This window comes from Triplophysa rosa, linkage group LG25, assembly GCF_024868665.1.
Source record: "Triplophysa rosa linkage group LG25, Trosa_1v2, whole genome shotgun sequence".
Taxonomy (NCBI): domain Eukaryota; kingdom Metazoa; phylum Chordata; class Actinopteri; order Cypriniformes; family Nemacheilidae; genus Triplophysa; species Triplophysa rosa.
In genome coordinates this window covers 16,514,421-16,537,952 of record NC_079914.1, presented here as the reverse complement: position 1 = coordinate 16,537,952, position 23,532 = coordinate 16,514,421, and the positions used below count along the sequence as shown (strand labels likewise).

General features: G+C 40.9%; 3 protein-coding genes and 1 pseudogene across 4 annotated transcripts in view; 2 read left to right on the top strand and 2 right to left on the bottom strand.

Annotated features, from left to right (window-relative positions):
* The window catches only part of LOC130548824 (rho-related GTP-binding protein RhoA-B-like), a 2,949-nt gene extending 1,390 nt beyond the window's left edge, over positions 1-1,559 (bottom strand). The window contains exons 1-2 of one of the 2 annotated variants that reach the window (XM_057325855.1): positions 1,473-1,559; positions 665-827 (exon numbers count right to left, since the gene is read on the bottom strand). In XM_057325855.1, the coding sequence (XP_057181838.1) occupies positions 665-820 (156 nt within the window). In that variant the 5' untranslated portion in view covers positions 821-827; positions 1,473-1,559. The remainder of the gene's footprint in view (positions 1-664; positions 828-1,472) is intronic. The other variant, XM_057325856.1, reaches the window with a different exon arrangement.
* A 126-nt stretch (positions 1,560-1,685) lies between these two features.
* LOC130548823 (olfactory receptor class A-like protein 1) lies at positions 1,686-3,290 on the bottom strand. Its single transcript, XM_057325853.1, has one exon. It carries the CDS (start codon positions 2,744-2,746, stop codon positions 1,760-1,762), a length of 987 nt encoding a protein of 328 aa, XP_057181836.1. The 5' UTR covers positions 2,747-3,290; the 3' UTR covers positions 1,686-1,759.
* A 298-nt stretch (positions 3,291-3,588) lies between these two features.
* LOC130548822 (olfactory receptor class A-like protein 1) lies at positions 3,589-6,244 on the top strand. The gene has a single exon (XM_057325852.1). The coding sequence runs from the start codon at positions 4,235-4,237 to the stop codon at positions 5,219-5,221; it is 987 nt and encodes a 328-aa protein (XP_057181835.1). The 5' UTR covers positions 3,589-4,234; the 3' UTR covers positions 5,222-6,244.
* Positions 6,245-9,059: 2,815 nt separating this feature from the next.
* Positions 9,060-22,676, top strand: LOC130548825 (myosin heavy chain, fast skeletal muscle-like; annotated as a pseudogene).
* The last annotated feature ends 856 nt before the right edge of the window (positions 22,677-23,532 follow it).

Genomic DNA, 23,532 nt, shown 5'->3' with positions numbered 1-23,532 from the left:
TGCCTCTTAGAACTGTCACTACTGTGTTTCCCTAACAGCAGGCATCCACAAAAGCTCCTCATTTATTGTGTTTCGTAATCGTCTGCTTGCGCAAGTATTATTCTATATGAAAATCATTATATTCAGTGGCTTCTCTTACTTTTCTTACTGATATTTAGTGGCAGTTTATTAGGAAGTGACGGTTGACTATTTGGATGGAAACGGTGCTTATTCGAAAATGGTTTATGCGATATTCCAATTTTGCGCATAAGCTAAATTCGCAACTTTGGATGGAAACCCGGCTAGTGAGCAGTTCTGTCCCTCCTTCACATCTCACACGTTATCTTTCTTTTCAACACGACAACAACGAGCGACACTGAAATGAATGATGAATTCATCCATAAAAAGAAAACAGATAATAAACACAATCTCATCATTCGCTCTTACATCACCCCGAGCAGCATTTGTTCATGTTTTATGTGCTCACGAGGTCTGTGTTTTCCAAACAAACGGGGTGAAAGAAAATCATAAAAAAAACAATCTGAAAAACATGGGGATATATAACAAGCATCATCAAAATGTTTAAACGTATTAAGATAACAAATGTCTGGCCCAGTCCTCTAAAGGGTTTGGATGTATAGATTCAGAAAGGTTTGTTGTGCTCGCAGTAAACAACACAGCTTACCTGTTTACTGTCCACTTCAATGTCCGCCACATAGTTTTCAAACACGGTGGGCACATAAACCTCTGGAAACTGATCTTTACTGAAGACGATGAGGAGACACGTCTTCCCACAAGCACCGTCACCAACAATCACCAACTTCTTACGGATGGCGGCCATTCCTGCACTACACAACCATACACAAAACCTTTAAAAGCACGTGACCATTATGAGTTTCTGCATCACAACATTTCATGTGAACTAACGACTGTCGTGAAAATCAGATCACACTGCAAAAAGCCTTCATTTTCTTTGATCATGTGAACTACAATAATGTCCACTTGATCACTTTTAAACCCATAAACACTAAAACACGGTCTGTCAGGGCAGAAACAAACACAACGACAACAGATAAACAGGAAAACAAATACAATGTTTTATTTTAAATAAAAGCAAACATAACGACACAAATTACACTTTTGTACAATGTGTTTATGTTAACAAATCATATCAAATGTACTTGATGATGTTTTATCGGATTCAAAATCTCAAAAAAGTGTTTTGAAACACAGCATCGGACATTAAGTAACATCGCTAGAAACAACAAACATTTAGGCACATAAATGCAAAATGATTGAACGTAATGTTTAAAGCAGATGCTAAGATAACAGGCTGCTAAAGCGGAAGTGTGCGACTCGCGTCATTTAAAGCGCTCTAATGTTTCTAAATGAAGCGCGATCATCCAATCACTCGCTTGAACTAAACTCTTTGAAAATAAATCCGTGTTTTAAAACCTGAATTCTTGTCGAAACCTGATTAAATTGAATCTCACCGTCAGATTTATTGGCCTTGAGTTTTCCGGGTCGGTTCAGTGCGCGCGCCCGAAGCCAGACACAATCAGACAAGATGGCGACAGGAAAACAAGCCGTCAAAATAAAAGTCAGTCCGCAGAAACGCCGTCAAAATAAGTGTTTTCAACGGGGTGCATGAAAAATAGATTTTTGTTCTCATTCAACATGTTCAAACACAAATACAATTCAGACACATGGAGATCATGCAGTTTCATCCCAGTTTAACCCAGTACAACTCTTTACTAAGACCTAGAGCTCTGTGTCGTGCTCAGTTTTTAACATTCGAGTCCTTGTTGTCCACTGCTTGGTCCGAGGCTGCACACACCATCCTCGCTTTGACCTTCTTATTAGAGGAGATGATGAGGAACGGGCTGAGAGATGCATAACACGAGGAGAAGAACACTCTCATATCGGCCACCACGGGAGGCACCTGAGCCACAGTCAACATGTAGATCCAGATCACGTTATCGAGGCCAAAAAAAACGGCATACAGAACCACCAGCATCACCACTGTCTTGGCCGCTCGCGTTTCCATGGTGCCGCCCTGTACCCTTCGGATTCCTCTCACCTTCCTGCTGTGGCGGTGCAGGAGGACCAGGATGTAGACGCTGGAGCCCAGCATCACGCCGACGAAAGCGAAGTCTCGCACCGAAACGGCGATGCCGTTAATGACGTAGGACAAGTTATCTCGGAAGTCGACGTGGCAGAAGCCCAAGTTGAGTGTGAACGGGGGGACGGTACCGTTACGAGGGGCCACAGAGAAGAACGGGGCGGCTATGCAGATGGCCATGTTTATAAACCACAGCGCCACAAAGGTGGGGACGACCAGCTGCGGCAGCATGGCCTTTAACCTCGACAGGTACAGTCCAGACGCGGGCGCCACGGTCACCGCCTGGAACACGCTCAGCATGCAGGTGATGCAGACCGACAGGGCTCTGGCGATGCGGTACGTGTAGATGACCACCTTGCAGCCGGCGTCGTCCAGCAGATTTCGCAGGCCGAACAAGGTCATGGTCTGTGGGACGCCCCGCGTCAGCAGCAGCAGAAGGTCGGCGAAGGCCAGGTGGCACAGAATCATGTCCACGGGCTGCAGGTTGGGATCGGTCAGTGCGATGTGGACGTATGCCAGCAGGACCAAGATGTTGGCAAGGATGCCCAGTCCTGCCTGCAAGAGGAAGGAGACACCTTTGATGGTGACGCATAAGTCCATGGAGCCGCACCTGCAGAGTTCAGATTCGTTCATGAGCGTTTGCATTGATCAACAGTCACAAGCAGTTTGATATGATTGGCTTACCTGCGTGTGAGTGTGCAAATGGTCCGTTTGGAGGGTTTTCTGTACTCTGTGACTCGTGCTATGCGACTATATATCCTCTCATGTCTCGTGGGAGCCGCCGCAAACTCAAGAAAACAAGAATGTCAGAATGGTCCACTTGCGTGCCACCTTAATTCCTCAGAGCTTGTGTGTGTCCATCAGCAGATATTCAGAATTGAAAACCTTTTGATTTCGCTTTTTAAGGTTTACATGATTGCAAAGCAGCTGTACAGAAAATACATTGTTAAACAAACAGACAAATTGAGAAAGAAAAGTGTGTGTACTGTATTCACACACACACACACACGCACGCACGCACGCACGCACGCACACGCACAGTAATGGACAGTCATATATATATGTATACTGAATTATGGAATACACATGGTATTATTGCAATTACAAGCATCAGTAACTGTAAAAATATTTTCTGAGAGATTGTTAGCAGATTCACATCACGTGTAAGTGCTTATGTGTTGTTATTTGTGAATGGATGCATTCTGTGTGTGAATTTTTGAAAGAAAAACCCATGACAGGTATCCAGTCAAACTTTACATGCCAATCTGAAAAAAATATATTCATCAGTAATTTGCAGGAAAACCACACTGGCAACTGAAGCGTACCTGAAAAAAAGTTTTATTGAACAAAAATATACCCATCCCACGAAAAAATCTGATTCACATGAAGAATAAATGTCAAATTCAAATCTTTTATAATATAATGAAGCTGCATTGTTTGTAGAATTTTATTTATGAATGTCTTTGTTAATCATTGTTCTCTTTTGGTTTCCTGAATGTTTTTTTTCAGACCCTATGAAGGTTGCAAAATATTTTTATTCTACAAACCATTTTTTCCTACATCTTTAATATTTCTATATTGTTTACTTGTAAGTGTGTTTGTCCTTCATGTGTCCTCAGAGGATAATTAGACAACATTAAGATCATTAACTAATGAAAGGTCTGTTATGGGCCGCTTTCGGGCAGGTCTCGACTCGTCTGTTTTCTGTTGTTTCATTAATGAGCTTCATCATCATGTCCTGCGAGTCTGACAAACACCTCATGAGATCAGAATTCTTTAATACTTGTGTTCATCTTTAACAACGTACAATATGCAACATGTCTGAAATATTATCAATGCATTTTATAAATGCTCACATCTCGACACCCATGATCACTCTTTACAAAAGTCAGAAGAAACCGGATTCTGCTGTGGGTGATTGAGATGAAGGTTCATGTGTGACAGAATCACTGGACTGCATATGAATGAGATAATAAACTCACTGAACATTAACATCCCTACGGCTCTTACAAGACTATAAGACCTGATGATCATTCTGAGGTTCACTGATCCATTCCGAGAAGAATCTTTGCGGCTTTCTCTCGTGTTTGTGATATTATTTTTTGACTATCAAACGAAAAGGATTGATTTGAGATGAACTCAGACGCCGTGACGCGTGGGATGCTGTTCCTGTCGCTCACGACGATGGGCATTCTGGGCAACGGCGCGGTCATCTGCGCTTTCCTCTCGGCGATGTATCGTGAGGGTCGTCTCTTACCCGCCGACGCCATCGTGCTGCACCTGGCATCCGCCAACCTCATGGTGGTGGGCGTACGCTGCCTGCTGGAGGTTCTCGCCACGTTCGACATCTACAACGCGTTTGATGACGTTGGCTGCAAAGCCGTGATCTTCATCTATCGCACTTCCAGATCTTTGTCCATCTGGCTGACGTTCGTGCTGAGCGCCTACCAGTGCCTGAGTGTTGCTCCGCCGGGCTCCCGCTGGGCTGACGCCCGGCTTCTGGTGGCCCAATACCTGGGTTTCATTTTCCTGGCGTTATGGGTGATCAACACCTCCATGAGCGTCGCTCCCCTCCTGTTCGCCGCAGGTGCCAAGAACGACTCCAAACTCATACAGAACGGAATCAATGTGGAGTTTTGTTTCCTGAGCTTCCCGTCCAGGATCTCTCGGGACGCCAACGGCGGCGCGCAGGTCGGGAGAGACGTGGTGCCCATGGTGCTAATGGCGGCAGCCAGCCTCATCATTCTGGCCTTCTTGTATCGGCACAGCCGGCAGGTAAAAGGTTTGCGGAGCGGAGGGCCGATCACCGGTGGCAGACAGGGCCCGTCTGCAGAATGCCGGGCGGCAGTCACCGTGGTCACCTTAGTAACGCTGTATGTGTTGTTTTATGGGGTGGATAACGGGCTGTGGGTGTACACGCTGACAGTTCAGCAGACTCTGAGTTCATCGCTGATCTCAGATCTGAGGATTTTCTTCTCGTCTCTGTACGCCGCTGTCAGTCCTATCATCATCATCACCTCCAACAAGAAAGTGAACAAACAGCTGATGTGCAGGAATGGACCCAAGGTGTTTTCGGAGCCACCTCAGCCTGATACTAAAACACGTGACATCACAGACTGACAAACTGTTGATAATGTAACAGATTTTCAAGAGAGTGTCATCTGCAAACAAATGCTTTTCTCAGAACTTACTTAAGGTTTTACATTTCTAAGGGGATCTACAGTGGATGTATGAAGTCGTATTTCTGAAGTTTACACATCAGCACATGAGCTACAAACATCATCACTAACCCATAGTGTCAGAATCCTGTTTGTCTTCATACTCCACCCCCCCCCCATGAGCCTTCATTTATGCACATCTTCTGATAAAAACGGGTGTTTTTCATGAATAAAGTTTCATCTTTGTGTTTGTGTCATGATATTCAGATAACAAACTGAGGACAACAAAAAACAATAGACATAGACAAATGCGTTTTTTTTGTACTGGCATTTGCACAGCATTCGTGTTTATTGCCTTTTTGTGATGAATCGCTTGTTGATTTCCTCAAATCATTGAAATATAAATGTAAATATATCGCACAATGATCCTAATATTAGATTCATTTATATAACTCTTTTACTCTTTAACTTTTTTTCCTGAGGTAGGGAGAGATTGCGCCAGGGCCAGATGAACGTCATATTCCCACCTAACTGGTCCTACTCGCTCTGCTCTGCGCGGACCTCAAACCGGCATCGGTCCGGATGGGAGACGGGTGATATTTTTCTCCATTTATTTGTCATTGGAGTTTGGGTTCCTCGCCACAGGGCCGTGTTGGCTTGCTCACCGGGAGACTGCATTTATTAGATATTAGATTATCTCAAAGCTTCGGGAAATTCCATTAACATCGCTTCATTAGAATGATCTTGCTTGTTCTACAAACACTGTACTGTGTTTGACCTTTTCTGTGTATTTCTGTTTTTCTTTTCTCCTGTAAAGCTGCTTTGGAACAAAGCACATTGTGAAAAGCGGCATTTAAATAAAATTGAATTGAACTGTAATTCATTTGTACATTCAGACAGTGAAAGTTTCTAAAGTGATAATGACATCAGGCGAGTGGGGACATCATCAGACACTAGGGGAGAGACTGAAGACTTTTATCAGACGCTCGATCCGTGTGTTATTCTCTTCACTCCTCTGAAGTCTGATCTGTTCAAACAGACTCCGGTGGAATGAAGGACACAACACACAGATGTATTCAGATGTTCACTCAGCTCATCTGTGTGTGTGTGACTGCATGAGGTTTCCTGATGCAGACGTTTCCCTGTACAAGACCAGACCTGCTGTGAATCTGCCCTATGCACGCGCGTACGCACGCACACACACACACACAATTTAAACATAAAGGATGGCAGTTTTATAATAATAGCACACAGAAGAACTTTTCTCACTAAAATATGTCTGTTCATTGAAATCTCATCAACTTTATACTCACCGCTAGATTCAAACTGGAATGACCTGCAAATATAAAACACAGTTTGTAAATGTCTGTTGATTTCTGTCAGATAAAAAAGAGAAATTATCGTCCATGTTACACAATCCAGCAGAAAAGGCGAACAAAGATCCGCTGAGAAGAGTCCAGAGAGTCGAAGTCTCCCTGAGTTTGTCTCTGCTCACTTACCTGTTTCAGGTGCAAGGTTCATTCAGCCCAGGGCCCGCCCCTCCGAGTCATAGCCCCACCCACCGTCGTGAAATGTTTGATGTTTGCTCCGTTTCAAAAGTCTCATGGACAGTTAAAACAATGATATCAAAGCTGTACATTCAGACATTAGTCACATCTGCAGGCTGGGTTTCAACGTTGGACAAACGCAATGTGCTTTACGTAATGGAAGTGATGTCTTGCAGCATGTGCTCATGGTATCTTTTGTAAGAACCGCACGAGTTGACATTTTGACACACAGGTTTGCTAATTTTGTCACCATATAAGGAAGTGAAAAGCTCTGTCAGGACTCGCTGCAGGAATGTGAAAGTCATTTAATCATCCTAACTTTGTATTAGCACCTATTGTATTATTGCTCCTGTATGACATATCGCTTTATTGCTCCCTGAACTCTCTGTAAGTCGCTTTGGATAAAAGCGTCTGCTAAATGACTCAATGTAAATGTAAACGTCACACCATCAATGTTGCTGCACTTTCAGTCAAACTAATCTAAACATCGCACATTTACATGAGGTGCTAAGCATAAAAGATATTCTCACACGGTTGTGCTTGTGAAGGATCTTGTTTGAATGGCATTTACTTATTTTGACTGAGAAACAAACAACAACATACTAATGGAGAAAATGATTAGCTGTGCAGAATGTTAAAAGGTGAATTTCAATCTTTTATTTTATTCATGATTTCACTGCAGCTTCCTGTTTGGTTTCTTGTCACTCTTCCTTAATTGGAAGCTTGAGCACATCTAATGCCTTCACACACTTTATTTCTTTGTAACCGGATTGAATTGTGTTGTGATGTTGTGAGAATATAGCTGAAATGAAAAGTTGAATGATCTTCATGGAAACTTTGGAAGCACTGCAGGAATGTGGACAGGATTGAACATGTGCTTGTTTGTTTCATCAGAATGTGCAGACGAGACACGAGCAACACCTCAATGAGAACTTCATTTACTTCTATAGTGTTGCATTGTTTCAAACCAGCTTTATACAGAAAAAACAAGAGATCACAGAACAACCAATTAAAAGTAGAGAAAACATAGAGAGGAATACAATTAGGGTTGGGAATCGTTTCAATTTTATCGATTCCGATTCCAATTCTGCTTATCGATTTCGATTCTTATCGATTCCCAGTTTAGATTCCACAGTTGAAGTAAAACATTTAGATATCAACCTGTATGGTCATTTAGCCTGCTTATTGACTTGTTTGCAAAATATATTTATATATTTATGAGCACCGTTTTGTGTATATTTACACATAGAAACACACCTTTTCTCATTTATTACAATTTATATTATCATAGTTGAACTACATCATGGTTAAACTGCAGTTACTATAATGCAACTATGGTTAATTTGTGATTCCTGTGCTTTGATGCAAATTCTATAGCTAAACTATGCTTAATATAGTAAAAAATATCGATAATTTTCATAAGGGCTTTTATTGAGATATCAGCAGATCATGCAACGCATGTACTTTTCTGAAAATATGCACACAGGAATTGATAAGAGGAATTCAAATTTTAATCTCAAGTATCCGATCCCTATTCCTTTCGATTCCGATTCCAAATTGGAATTGATTTTCGATTCCCAACTCTGAATACAATACATGGTTTCATTGCCAAACATTTGAAAAACAATAAAAAATAGCTTGGTTCATTGATATTCTAGACAAGAATAAATATACAAATAGAAATGAATCTACTTTAAATATATACAACAGACACTTTAGAAAGAGAGAGAGAAACATGAACATTATACAGGTTAGAGGGAAATCTCTTTAACAATGACAGTGTGAAATACAGTTTGTTTCAATGAGACGCTCTACATAGACATTAAGATCATAATGAAACAATTTCATTTATAATCTGCTGTGATAAAACGAAGCGTTTTTTAAAATTATGAAAAGGCATCATTGGAATAAAGTTAGAATCAACATAACACTGAATACACAACAAACAACAATAAAACATAACACAACGTGTTGCTGGCAAATCTACAAGAAATTTAATATGATGCCTGTAGAAAACATTTATGTAAAAAAAATTTGAGAAGTGCAATGAGAATACTACAGGGGTGAAGTAAAGGCCAATCGGTATCAACGTATCGCGAGAGCGATTCAACAGCGGGTCTTTAGGGAACACACTTTCGCGAGACTTTGGTGTCATCGGTTTGCGCAGCGCCGCAGACAGTCAAAAATAAGACGCGTCTTTACACTTCCAGTGCAGTGGGAGACGCTAAAACAGCAAACCAGAGCCAATAAACACACGAGAAGAAGCATTTGCGTTTGTGTTGATAAGAGGGGAATGGGACGTAAGTACAACAATCACTTACATAGGCTATGCCTGTATGTTAACTAAAAACAAGAGGCGTTTTCACTTGAACTCAAGAATAACAGACTTTATGTGTTTTAAAGAGACATTTACTAACCAGTCGTGAAGTTTTCCCTCAAGTGATTAATTCGGCGGAACGCATGCGAGAATACTTCTACATGCCGCCGCTATGTGAGAGTCGAGTCACGAGCGTGTTTCACTGGTGTGTTAGTGCCACCTGCTGCTGCTGGTGAGCTGCATCACAACCAATCATCATCATCTCATCACCCATCTTGTCTATGGGGAGGCTGCAGTTCTACGCCCTGTTGTTGCTGAGGCGTCCAGTTACAGTCGGGATATACAGGTGCTGGTCATATAATTAGAATATCACCAAAAAGTTGATTTATTTCACTAATTCCATTCAAAAAGTGAAACTTGTATATTATATTCATTCATTACACACAGACTGATTTATTTCAAATGTTTATTTCTTTTAATTTCTTCATAATTTTGCTTTATCCTGTATTTATGCACAACTGTATATCCTGCACTTGCTTATTGCACTTCTGGTTAGACCTAAACTACATTTCGTTGCCTTGTACTTGTACATGTGTAATGACAATAAAGTTGAATCTAATCTAATCTAATCTAATCTAATCTAATCTAATCTAATCTAATCTAATCTAATCTAATCTAATCTAATTTGATGATTATAACTGACAACTAATGAAAATCCCAAATTCAGTATCTCAGAAAATTTGAATATTACTTAAGACCAATACAAAGAAAGGATTTTTAGAAATCTTGGCCAACTGAAAAGTATGAACATGAAAAGTATGAGCACGTACAGCACTCAATACTTAGTTGGGGCTCCTTTTGCCTGAATTACTGCAGCAATGCGGCGTGGCATGGAGTGGATCAGTCTGTGGCACTGCTCCGGTGTTATGAGAGGCCAGGTTGCTCTGATAGTGGCCTTCAGCTCTTCTGCATTGTTGGGTCTGCCATATCGCATCTTGCTCTTCACAATACCCCATAGATTTTCTATGGGGTTAAGGTCAGGCGAGTTTCCTGGCCAATTAAGAACAGGGATACCATGGTCCTTAAACCAGGTACTGGTAGCTTTGGCACTGTGTGCAGGTGCCAAGTCCTGTTGGAAAATGAAATCTGCATCTCCATAAAGTTGGTCAGAAATCAAGGGCATTGGCTTGTGCGGGAGTGTCTTTGATAGCACTTATTAATAAAAATGTTGGTACTGCAGAATGGCTGCAACTTTATACCAGAGGCATGCGGACGCTCCCCCACAGCTAATCCAGGGCCAGGTCTGTACGTGGAGCCATGCCAAACAACAGCTTTAGCTCTTAAATACCCGAAAAACACAAAGCCATATACGGAAGGCACGATATCTCAAAATAAAGTCACACATGAAAACGATTTACACATGTTTTACTGTCACTGATGTCTGTTCTCACGCTACAGGGGCTATCAAACGCTTCTGCGGAATGACTCTTGGGCACAAACCTACGTCTGAACACATGCAGCCACTAAAGGAAGCTTTCTCTTGGCAAATTCCAACCATCTTGAGCAAATTCTTACATTTATGAACAAACATTTTAATTGTTCTCATTTGCATTTCTTTTCCTTATACCAGGAAGCATTTGATTCCTCCGTCTTGTTTGATTGGACTTATTTATTAAGGTAAATAAGCTGCTGAACTAGCAGATGTCCTGAAACTCAATATCATGGTCATTTGACAGCTCCTCCACAGCACTGCCACCCACAATCAGTCAGATGAAGTGCCAGCATTAAAGAGAAGTCAAGCCATATCAGATTGAATCAGATTTATGACCAGCCAAATGTTTGGCATATTTACTCTTACCAAAATAAATGGGTAACACATCAGAATGCTGTTGTTGGAGGGATAAACTCAGTATCAGTTGCTAATAGCATAAGAAAATAACATTATGAAATTCTCCCCATTACCACATCAATTCAATGAATCTACAATCTGTTTTATTTATTTAATTAGAAAGGAACCTTTCACCTCCCCTTAATCACTACCTATTAAGTGTGAAATGATATTCTGAAGTGTTCCCAATGAATGAATAAAGACGCAACTTTGGATTCTGTATAGGTGATCAGCTTTAGCTCATCATGAATGTTTTATTATTGCTCACGAGACAAGAAATACTTCATTATGTGTGTCAAAAGATATGTTATTGGTCCACCTATTCTACTTAAGTTTCATTGCCAGAGTCACCTGAAAAATGAAACAAGAAAAGGTCGGTAACACTTTACTTAAAGGATATATGTATAATGCATTATAAAAGTCATTTTATTGCATTAATTATGCTCTGTAATGTAACTTATAATGCATTGTAATGTCTCATGAATAATTGTAACTAAAGTTAATACGTTATAATATTTATGAATTCATTGTTACACTTTGCATTTTAATTTGGTTATAATTGTTTAAAACAACATTTAATGTATTACAACACACATTATGAACAGTTGTAATGCATCATACCCTTTAATAACCCTTTATAATGCATTATACACAAAGGCTTGTGTAATCAAAAGCTATGACTGTTTTTACAGTGGAACGAAACCACACTAACTCATTGATTTCAAATGGAGAAAATCTGTGTCTACACTGTTTGAGCCAAAGCAGACTGTAATTCCAATGATAAAATTCTGCTTAAGTGAAATGATTTATACACAGAAACTACAATGAAGTTGCTCATCACTCAGTCATAGTACTGCTAGTGTGTCTCTCATCAGGATAAAAATAACAACACACATGTTATTATAAACATGAGTTTAACATTGTCATATATATACAGTAGAACCCAACCCATTATTGCCAAATGGAGGGAGGCAGTGCAATTTGAAGTCCTTATAAAAGGAGACGTCTTGGTCTTGGTCTTAAGGGCTCCCAAGCACCCAGTGAAGGTGAGTGAGCCAAGACTCTGAAGTGACGACTGCATTGTATTGCATTTTTGATTTATGTGAATTGTAAAATACTGTAGATTTTTGAAACACTTGTGTTTTACAGGTTCCAGCAGAAGCCATCCTCCACGTTTCTGGCCTTGAGATTCAGGCAACAAAGTGAGAAAAACATTTATTACAGTGAATTACTGGTTAAACAACTTTGTGAATGCTGCAGTTAAAATCATTTACTCACCCTCATGTCATTCCAAACCTGTATGACTTTTTTTCTTCTGCAGGACACTGTGGCGAATGTGGGAAAACAAACAGTTATGGGGCACCATTGACTATCATAGCAGTTTTTTTCCTACTATGGTAGTCAATGCTGCCCCACAGCTGTTTGGTAACAAGCATTCTTCCGAATATCTTTGTGTTCAGCATAACAAAGAAAGTCATACAGGTTCGGAACAACTTGATTACAGAGTGCGCAAATGATGACAGAGTTTTCATTTTAGGGTGAACTATTCTTTTAATACTAGAAAGACTATTGTGAGAAGTTTGCCTGCCTAATAACCATCTTTAACAGTGGTCTCAAACTCAGTTCCTGGAGATCCACAGCTCTGCAGAGTTTAGCTACCACTAGCTCTGACCCACACCTGCTTACACCGTGTCTACACAGGACAGGGCCAATGCGATGTGACAACCAGCTTGTTCTTAATGGGTTATTTGTCGTGTGCCACATCCAGTGTGGACAAAATAAAAATTATACTGGGTTCCAATGGGTTCTATTGTCTTTGGACGTGTTGTGCGACATGGTGTTAGAGATTTCTAGTAATCCTGAAGACATTGATTAGCTGGATCAGGCGTGTTTGGTTAGGGTTGGAGCTAAACTGTGCAGAGCTGCAGCCCTCCAGGAATTGAGTTTGCCAACAGTGATCTTAAATATGAAATATCTTAAATATGTTTAACAGAAAAAAGTCATCATGGGAGATGGGGAAATGGAGTGTTTTGGCGCAGCGGCCATTTACCTCCGCAAGCCAGAGAGAGAGAGAATTGAGGCTTAGAACACCCCATTTGATGCCAAATCAGCATACTTTGTGACAGAAGCAGATGAGATGTACCTGAAGGGTACTCTTGTTAGTAAAGAGGGTGGGAAAGCTACCGTCAAAACTCACAGTGGGCAGGTAAGTTAAAAACAATAAATCTTAAGGAACTATTTTGTCTGTTATTGTTAGAAGAATTAATGTGCAAAATATCATACACATCCTGATAGCTGGTGTTGTTTGTTGCCAGACTGTCACGGTAAAAGAAGATGAAATCTTCCCCATGAATCCTCCAAAGTATGATAAGATTGAGGACATGGCCATGATGACCCACCTCAATGAGCCTGCCGTGTTGTACAACCTCAAAGAGCGTTATGCAGCGTGGATGATCTGCGTAAGTCCAACTGAATCACTTTTTATTCCTGGGAAGAGGAGGATGATGATGTTGCACTGAAACACTGGACCATCATCTCTGTTTCAGACCTACTCCGGCTTGTTCTGCGTCACCATCAATCCCTACAAGTGGCTGCCAATGTACGATGCAGGTGTTGTGGCGGGTTACAGGGGCAAAAAGAGAATTGAAGCCCCACCCCACATTTTCTCCATCTCTGACAACGCCTATCAGTTCATGCTCACAGGTCAGTGGATTCATTTATTTGCTGATAAAGATTTACTGTTAGAAAGTGAAGCTTTTGTAATACTATGGGACTCTGAACCTTAATAACATTTCACGGTTTTATGTCAGATCGTGAGAACCAGTCTGTTCTGATTACGTAAGTTCATGTTTTTCAGTTTATGTCTCATTCTTCTAATTATTTATGTAAAATCCATAGAAGTTGGGTGAATAATGATCTTTTTGAACCACCAGTGGAGATCTGGTGCAGGAAAGACTGTGAACACAAAACGTGTCATTCAGTACTTTGCCACCGTTGGTGCAATGTTTGGAGCAAAGAAAGCAGAACCTGCTGCTGGAAAAATGCAGGTTAGCCAATACCTGTAGATAACCTATGGATAACAAACCTGGTGCTTTACCTCATTAATGATCTAATGTTCGCTAAATTACATTCAGGGCTCACTGGAGGATCAAATCGTTGCAGCAAACCCCCTGCTGGAGGCTTACGGTAATGCCAAGACTGTGAGGAACGACAACTCGTCCCGTTTTGTAAGTTGATGTGGTCAGATGTGTTCAGAAATATGTTTGCATTTCTATTAACGTCGTTCTAAAAACTATATGAAATTATTTTAAGTTCTATTAAAGCTATTGCAAAACATTTGGTCTCTTTAGGGTAAGTTTATCAGGATTCACTTTGGACAAAGTGGCAAATTGGCTTCAGCTGATATTGAAACATGTGAGTTGCATTGTTTTCAACTAAACATACGTGTTTTATTGTTGGACCAACATGTGGTTTAGTAAAGCAAATGTTACCCTCTAAAGATCTACTGGAAAAGTCAAGAGTCACGTTCCAGCAGTCTGCTGAGAGGAGCTATCACATTTTCTACCAGCTCATGACCGGACACAAACCAGAGCTGCTCGGTGAGAAATCTACAGCAGTGTGTGTGTTTCATAAAACACAACATCTAAGAGCAGTGTTGATGTAGTGAATGTGAATTATTTCCAGAGGCCCTGCTCATCACCACCAACCCTTATGACTATCACATGATCAGTCAGGGTGAAATCACTGTCAAGAGCATCAATGATGTGGAGGAGTTCATCGCCACTGATGTAAGTGCACAACAGCATTTTAATACATGCATTTAAAGTCATTTTTCTGGTCTCTAATGTGTGTATATTTAAACGGTGTTGCAGACTGCTATTGACATTCTGGGCTTCACCACTGAAGAGAAAATAGGCATCTACAAGTTGACAGGTGCTGTGATACATCATGGCAACATGAAGTTCAAGCAGAACCAGAGAGAGGAGCAGGCTGAACCTGACGGCACTGAAGGTGAGATGAAGCCTTCACACTCATCATACAAGCATTCACGTTATCGTTGATCCATGATATGCAAACTATGCTTTCTTTAGTGGCCGATAAAATCGCCTACCTCATGGGCCTGAGCTTGGCAGACATGCTGAAAGCTCTGTGCTACCCCAGAGTGAAGGTCGGAAATGAGTTTGTGACCAAAGGCCAAACCGTTCCACAGGTAATAATGAACACAATCGATGGCTAAAATGTGGAAATAATGTCTCTGAGGTGTTGATGAGAACTGAAAATAAAGATCTGCATACTCTGTTGAATTCCCAGGTAAATAATGCAGTCTCAGCTCTCTGCAAGTCAGTCTATGAGAAAATGTTCTTGTGGATGGTCATCCGTATCAATGAAATGTTGGACACAAAGCAGCCCAGACAGTTCTTCATTGGTGTCCTGGACATTGCTGGATTTGAGATCTTTGATGTGAGCATGAGTTGTTAATGTCTCTCTTAGCATTTGAATATAAGTGTTTGAATTAGTCGTGAGAACTTGAGCTTGTGTTTAAATGTCAGTTCAACAGCCTGGAGCAGCTCTGCATCAACTTCACAAATGAGAAACTGCAACAGTTCTTCAATCATTACATGTTTGTGCTGGAGCAAGAGGAGTACAAGAAAGAAGGCATCGAGTGGGAGTTCATTGACTTTGGAATGGACTTGACTGCCTGCATTGAGCTTATTGAGAAGGTACAAAAGACTTCAACAAATATTACAACTCAACATACTAAATTACATTTATATTTGGCTTGTACTTGAGCTTAAATATTTCTCCTCTAGCCAATGGGCATCTTCTCCATCCTCGAAGAGGAGTGCATGTTCCCCAAAGCCACAGACACCAGCTTGAAAAACAAGCTTCACGATCAACATCTTGGCAAAACTGCAGCTTTCCAGAAGCCCAAACCTGCCAAAGGCAAAGCCGAGGCTCACTTCTCTCTGGTGCACTATGCAGGCACTACAACATTACTGGCTGGTTGGACAAGAACAAAGATCCACTGAACGACTCTGTTGTGCAGCTCTATCAAAAGTCATCAATCAAACTTCTTTCGTTCCTGTATGCTGCTCATGCATCTGCTGAAGGTATAACTGATAAACATGCAATAATTTGCCTTATGATGCTTTAAACAATAATTTATTGTGAATGCCAAACCAAGAGCAGAATGTATTTGAGGTTGCTAGTACGTTACAGCACATTCTGTATGACTGTAACTGTTCCATTGTTGACTACTAAACACAAAGCTATATGTAACCCTTATCCTCAGCTGAAGGTGGTGGAAAGAAAGCAGGCAAGAAAAAGGGTGGATCCTTCCAGACAGTTTCTGCGCTGTTTAGGGTCTGAGGATGATGTGTCTTTTGGTAAAAAGTGAAGCTCATCACAATTAAAACCAACCTCTTAAAGGCTAATGATATGAACAATATTACAGGAGAACTTGGGCAAGCTGATGACTAACCTGAGGAGAACTCACCCTCACTTTTGTGCGCTGCTTGATTCCCAATGAGTCCAAGACTCCAGGTAAACCACTTAAATGAAATTGTAATGGTAGCTTTTGTTTGAAAAATATCTTTTCACCTATAAGAATGTCTTTATTTCAGGCCTGATGGAGAACTTCTTGGTTATTCACCAGCTGAGGTGTAATGGTGTGCTTGAGAGTATCAGAATCTGTAGAAAGGGTTTCCCCAGCAGAATTCTCTATGGTGACTTCAAGCAGAGGTACTGTAAATATCCCATCTTGTAATCTTTGCGCTACTTCAGTTGAGCTACATATGATGTGACCTAACCCATCGTTTCATGTGTTTTCATAATTTTATAGCTTCATTAAAACATGACTTATTCTTGCATGTCCTCCAGATACAAAGTATTAAATGCAAGTGTCATCCCCGAGGGTCAGTTCATTGACAACAAAAAAGCCTCAGAGAAACTCTTGGGCTCTGTTGACGTTGATCACACCCAGTACAAGTTTGGCCACACCAAGGTGAGGTTAAATCTACACAAAGGAGAATGACCTTCTTAATGTTATAGCACTAACATCTTACAAATATTGTTTAGGTGTTTTTCAAAGCTGGTCTGCTGGGTACTCTTGAGGAGATGAGAAACTAGCACAGCTGGTTACCATGACTCAGGCTATGTGCCATGGATTCTTGATGAGGAAAGAGTTTGTCAAAATGATGGAGAGAAGGTTAGGTTAATGTACTTATATTTTACAAGTGAAATAAAATGAAATGGTTTTAATGAGTGATACTAAATGATTACACTCTACACAGAGAATCAATCTATTCCATCCAGTACAACATTCGCTCATTCATGAATGTGAAACACTGGCCATGGATGAAGCTGTACTTCAAGATCAAGCCTCTTCTGAAGAGTGCAGAGACAGAGAAAGAAATGGCAGCTATGAAGGAGACTTTTGAAAAAACAAAGGAGGATCTAGCAAAGGCACTAGCGAAAAAGAAGGAGCTTGAGGAGAAGACGGTGTCACTCCTGCAGGAGAAAAACGACCTTCAGCTTCAAGTAGCATCTGTGAGTATTGAAACCACATATTTATAAATCTTACTGGGTTTAAAAAAAACTTCAAGAAGTTACACGTCTTTATCCAAATTAACAGGAATCAGAGAATCTGTCTGATGCTGAAGAGAGATGTGAAGGTCTCATCAAAAGTAAGATCCAGCTCGAGGCCAAACCCAAAGAGACAACCGAGGGACTAGAGCAGTGGTCACCAACCCTGCTCCTGGAGATCGACCGTCCTGAAGATTTCTGCTCTAACCCCAATCAAACACACCTGAACTATCTAATCAAGGTGTTCAGGTTTGCTTGATAATTACAGACAGGTGTGCTGAAGCAGGGTTGGAGCTGCAGTCTGCAGGACAGTCGATCTCCAGGAACAGGGTTGTGACCACTGGACTAGAGGATGAGGAGGAGATCAATGCTGAACTCACTGGTAAGAAGAGGAAACTGGAGGATGAATACTCTGAGTTGAAGAAAGATATTGATGACCTGGAGCTGACCTTGACCAAAGTGGAAAAGGAGAAACATGCAACTGAAAACAAGGTTGACATTTTAATCACATATATTCTATACATGACTCATTTTTCAGTCTCTTGACAAGGAAACCACTGAACAAACATTTGCATTTAGGTGAAAAACCTGACTGAGATGGCCTCTCAGGATGAGAGCATTGCCAAGCTGACCAAAGAGAAGAAAGCCCTCCAAGAGGCTCACCAGTTGACACTTGATGACCTGCAGGCAGAGGAAGTCAAAGTCAACACTCTGACTGAAGCCAAGACAAAACTTGAGCAGCAAGTGGATGATGTAAGATCTTTGGCATGATAATTGTTAAGCAGAATATTTCATTGATCTGTTGTTGTGTGTTACAGTTAAATGCACTGTTTTTGTAACATTAGCTTGAGGGTTCACTGGAGCAAGAGAAGAAGCTCCGTATGGACCTTCAAAGAGCCAAGAGGAAGCTTGAAGATGACCTGAAACTGGCCCAGGAATCCATAATGGACCTTGGTAATGACAAACAAAAATCAGATGAAAAGATCAAAAAGTAAGTGTGAAAGATATCTCCAGTATCTCCAGTAACCAGTTTCAGTTGTACAATTTACAAAACAATCTTTTTTTTTGACAGGAAAGACTTTGAGATAAATCAGCTTCTCAGCAAGATTGAAGATGAACAGTCATTGGGAGCACAGCTTCAGAAGAAGATCAAAGAACTTCAGGTAATCTTCTATTGTATTATGAAGCACTTGAACCTGGAAAAAATCTTATTTTCAGTATGAAAACCTAAGTAAATGTTTAAATATTAGGCTCATATTGAAGAGCTCGAGGAGGAAGTCGAGGCCGAGCGTGCCACTCGTGCTAAAGTGGAGAAGCAGAGAGCCGATCTCTCCAGGGAACTTGAGGAGATCAGCGAGAGGCTCGAGGAAGCTGGTGGTGCCACCGCTGCCCAGATTGAGATGAATAAGAAGCGTGAAGCAGAATTCCAGAAGTTGCGTCGTGATCTAGAGGAGTCCACCTTGCAGCATGAGGCTACAGCAGCGGCTCTCCGGAAGAAACAGGCAGACAGCGTGGCTGAGCTCGGGGAACAGATCGACAACCTCCAGCGTGTCAAGCAGAAGCTAGAGAAAGAGAAGAGCGAATACAAGATGGAGATTGATGACTTAACAAGCAACATGGAGGCTGTGGCCAAATCAAAGGTAATCACAACAATGAGACATTAAATGGACAGTAAATAAAGTAAACATTTAAAACAACTGTGTTGTTTTAGGCTAATTTAGAGAAAATGTACAGAACTCTTGAAGACCAGCTGAAAGAGTGAACTTGAAGACCAGCTGAAAGAGTGAACTCAAGGCCAAAAATGATGAAAATGTTTGTCAGTTAAATGACATGTCCGCCCAACGTGCAAGACTTCAAACTGAGAATGGTAAGACACGAGTACACAACACAATGAAAATTTTTTTTTTAAGAAGTAACATTGTTTCTACATGATATTTTACTGTGACTTTAAACATGTATTTTCAAGTTGAATTTAGTCGACAACTGGAGGAGAAAGAAGTGCTTGTTTCACAGTTAACTAGAGGAAAACAAGCGTACACACAGCAAATAGAGGACCTGAAGAGACACATTGAGGAAGAAGTCAAGGTAGAGTTACACAAAATTCCCAAATCACTGCATAGACAGTTGAACACTCAAAAATAAAAACCTATGTTGCCTTATAGGCCAAGAACGCTCTGGCTCATGCGGTCCAGTCTGTCCGTCACGACTGTGATTTGCTCAGAGAGCAGTTTGAGGAGGAGCAAGAAGCAAAAGCCGAGCTTCAGCGTAGAATGTCCAAGGCCAACTTTGAGGTGGCTCAGTGGAGAACCAAATATGAGACGGATGCCATCCAATGCACTGAAGAGCTTGAAGAATCGAAGTATGCAAATAAAAAATATCTAATGTCTTAAGGGAACCATACTTGATGTGACTACCATATCACCATTTGCTATGATTTTCCCAGGAAAAAACTGGCCCAGCGTCTGCAGGAAGCTGAAGAATCTATTGAGGCTGTGAGCTCCAAGTGTGCTTCTCTGGAAAAGACCAAACAAAGGTTGCAGGGTGAAGTAGAGGACCTCATGACTGATGTGGAGAGAGCAAATGCATTGGCTGCCAACCTGGACAAGAAGCAGAGAAACTTTGACAAAGTAAAAAACACGAGTCATGTGCACATATTAAACTTGATCCATCAAACTTAAACTTGATGACCCATGATTGATCATTTAATGGCCCATTTAACTATCATTGCACTTACATTATTGTCAGGTCCTGGCAGAGTGGAAACAGAAGTATGAGGAAGGTCAAGCTGAGCTAGAAGGTGCTCAGAAAGAAGCTCGTTCTCTCAGCACTGAGATTTTCAAGATGAAGAACTACTACGAGGAAGCTCTTGACCAGCTGGAGACTCTGAAGAGAGAGAACAAAAATCTGCAACGTAAATGACACTTTCAGTTGGTATATCTTGGAAGAAGCACTGAAACAACAATTTTTATAATTCTTTTGTTTACCTTCAGAGGAGATTTCTGACCTGACTGAGCAGCTTGGAGAGACTGGAAAGAGCATTCATGAGCTGGAGAAAGCCAAGAAGACTGTGGTGTCAGAGAAAGTAGAGATCCAGACTGCACTGGAGGAAGCTGAGGTACTGCTACCTTAAACCCATAGAATAATCTATTACTCACACCTTAAATCATCTTTCTGGTTTGTTAATAAAACTCTACTTACTCTCTTGTATATCAGGGCACCCTGGAACATGAAGAGTCCAAGATTCTTTGTGTACAGCTGGAGTTGATCCAGGTAAAGAGTGAGATTGACAGGAAGCTTGCTGAGAAAGATGAGGAGATTGAACAGATCAAGAGGAACAGCCAAAGAGTGATCGATTCCATGCAGAGCACTCTGGACTCTGAGGTCAGGAGCAGAAACAATGCCCTGAGAGTCAAGAAGAAGATGGAGGGAGATCTCAGTGAGATGGAAATTCAGCTGAGCCATGCCAACCGCCAGGCCGCAGAGGCCCAGAAACAGCTCAGGAACGTCCAAGGCCAACTCAAGGTACTGTTCTTTCTTTAGAAACACTTTACAAAACATCTCAGTAGATTAGAATCAAAGCATATCAAAGCCTCTAACATTGACCCACTTAACCTACTACAGGATTCCCAACTGCACCTTGATGAAGCCATCAGAGGAGAAGAAGACATGAAGGAGCAGGTTGTCATGGTGGAGTGCAGGAATAACCTGATGCAAGCAGAGATCAAGGAGCTGAGAGCTGCACTGGAGCAAACCGAGAGAGGCCGTAAAGTGGCCGAGCAGGAGCTGGTGGATGCCAGTGAGCGTGTTGGACTCCTCCACTCTCAAGTATGAAAACATATTATAACACTAAACTTGACAAATTGAGTTTAAGATGACAGTAAGATACATTCTGACTAACACTTTTGATGTCTCACAGAATACAAGTCTTATTAACACCAAGAAGAAGCTTGAAGCTGATCTGGTTCAGGTTCAGGGTGAGGTGAATGATGCAGTCCAGGAGGCCAGAAACGCAGAAGAGAAAGCCAAGAAGGCCATTACTGATGTAAGTGTTTAGCATAATTAGCATTTTTCTTTTACACTTTATTTTCTATTTTATGGATTTTAGTTTTCTAATCCTGAAGTTGTGTTTATCTTTAGGCTATGGGTTAGTACATTTTCACTTGCTTTTATTTTAGGCTGCTATGATGGCAGAGGAGCTGAAAAAGGAGCAGGACACTAGTGCTCACCTGGAGAGGATGAAGAAGAATCTGGAGGTTACTGTCAAAGACCTTCAACATCGTCTGGATGAGGCTGAGAATCTGGTCATGAAAGGTGGGAAGAAACCGCTCCAGAAACTGGAGGCCAGGGTAAATTAGAGTGGTTAGGAGCTCAGAATTATGGATTCTCACACATCCTGAATATGGCAGAGGTTTATTGGATTACAAACAATAATTATTTTACTGAAGGTGCGTGAGTTGGATGCTGAAGTTGAGGCTGAACAGAGACGTGATGCTGATGCTGTTAAAGGAGTGCGCAAATATGAGAGGAGAGTGAAGGAGCTCACTTATCAGGTTAAACAACACAGGAATTGGTGATTTATCACCTTACATCACTGTATACATCAAATAAGAGAAGTAATTATTAAACTATTTACACTTAAAGACTGAGGAAGACAAGAAGAATGTGACCAGACTGCAGGATCTGGTGGACAAACTGCAGCTGAAAGTGAAGGCCTACAAGCGTCAGGCTGAAGAAGCTGTGAATCTAATATTTCATGTCTTGATCTGAAAATGTTTTCAAAGCGTGCGGGCTGACATAGCCGAGTCCCAGGTCAACAAGCTGAGAGCCAAAAGCCGTGATGCTGGGAAGGTAACCAACACAAAGCTGTAAAATTACATCATAAATGATTCATCTGTAGTGTGATAAACTGTACTTTTATAATCCTGATACACTGAATTGATTCTCATCCAAATCTTATTAATCTGAAGAGTAAATATGAAGAATGAAGCTGAGACATGAGACCTACAAGCAAGCATATAACACGAGTTTTCCTACAAGTGTCTATTAAAAATGCTATATTTATTCTGTTGTCAATGTTGTTCATTTTTTGCAACTAATTTAACCGTAGAGGACATAAAATACTTTTCTTTTCATGAGCCAAGGATTCAACAGAAAAATAAATTTGTTTCTAGGATGTATGTTTGAAAAGTTGATGGTTCAAAAATAAGCCAAATGTAATTGAAACATTGAACTACTGGTGGCACTAGAGAGTTAGTGACTCCAAATTTGCTACAGTAAGGCATGAGACTGTCCTCTGGGCTGCCATAGATGCAATGGTGGAAGAAGAAGAAAACTAACAGATACAGTGGGGGTCGTTGCCCCTTTACGGACTGATCCCTAATAATTATAAAGGATACAATGAACCTATAACCTCTAAAACCCATAACAGAACAAAATATAAACTGTACAATAATTTAACCATTCTTAAAAACAAAACAAAATAAAATCAGTAAACTGTCAAAACTTTCATTTTAATGTTTGATTAGAAACCTAAAAGTATACCAACAGAAATACACAACAGGGAACAGTTCAGTCACACTGTATTATATCTCAAATGAAATAGTCAAGTAAAAACTTTTTACTTATATATTTTGCACAATGTAGTGAGAACAAAAATAATGTGACAATGGCAGAGAAAAGCCAAAATAATCAACACATTCAGGGCAGGAATTACAGTTAAAATACATTAAAACATACAAGCTGATTCAACTTGTTTGAATTTCGTCACTGCAATGTCCATAATGTGCATGGCCCTACGTGCCTGACGCACACCCAACAACGTCTAGGCATACTCCTGATAAGATGGCAGATGTTGTCTTGGGAGATCAGAGCATAAGTGAGCTCTTGGATAGTCTATGTTGTTGCTTAAAGGCTTAGGGTTACAAAAGATACATAAG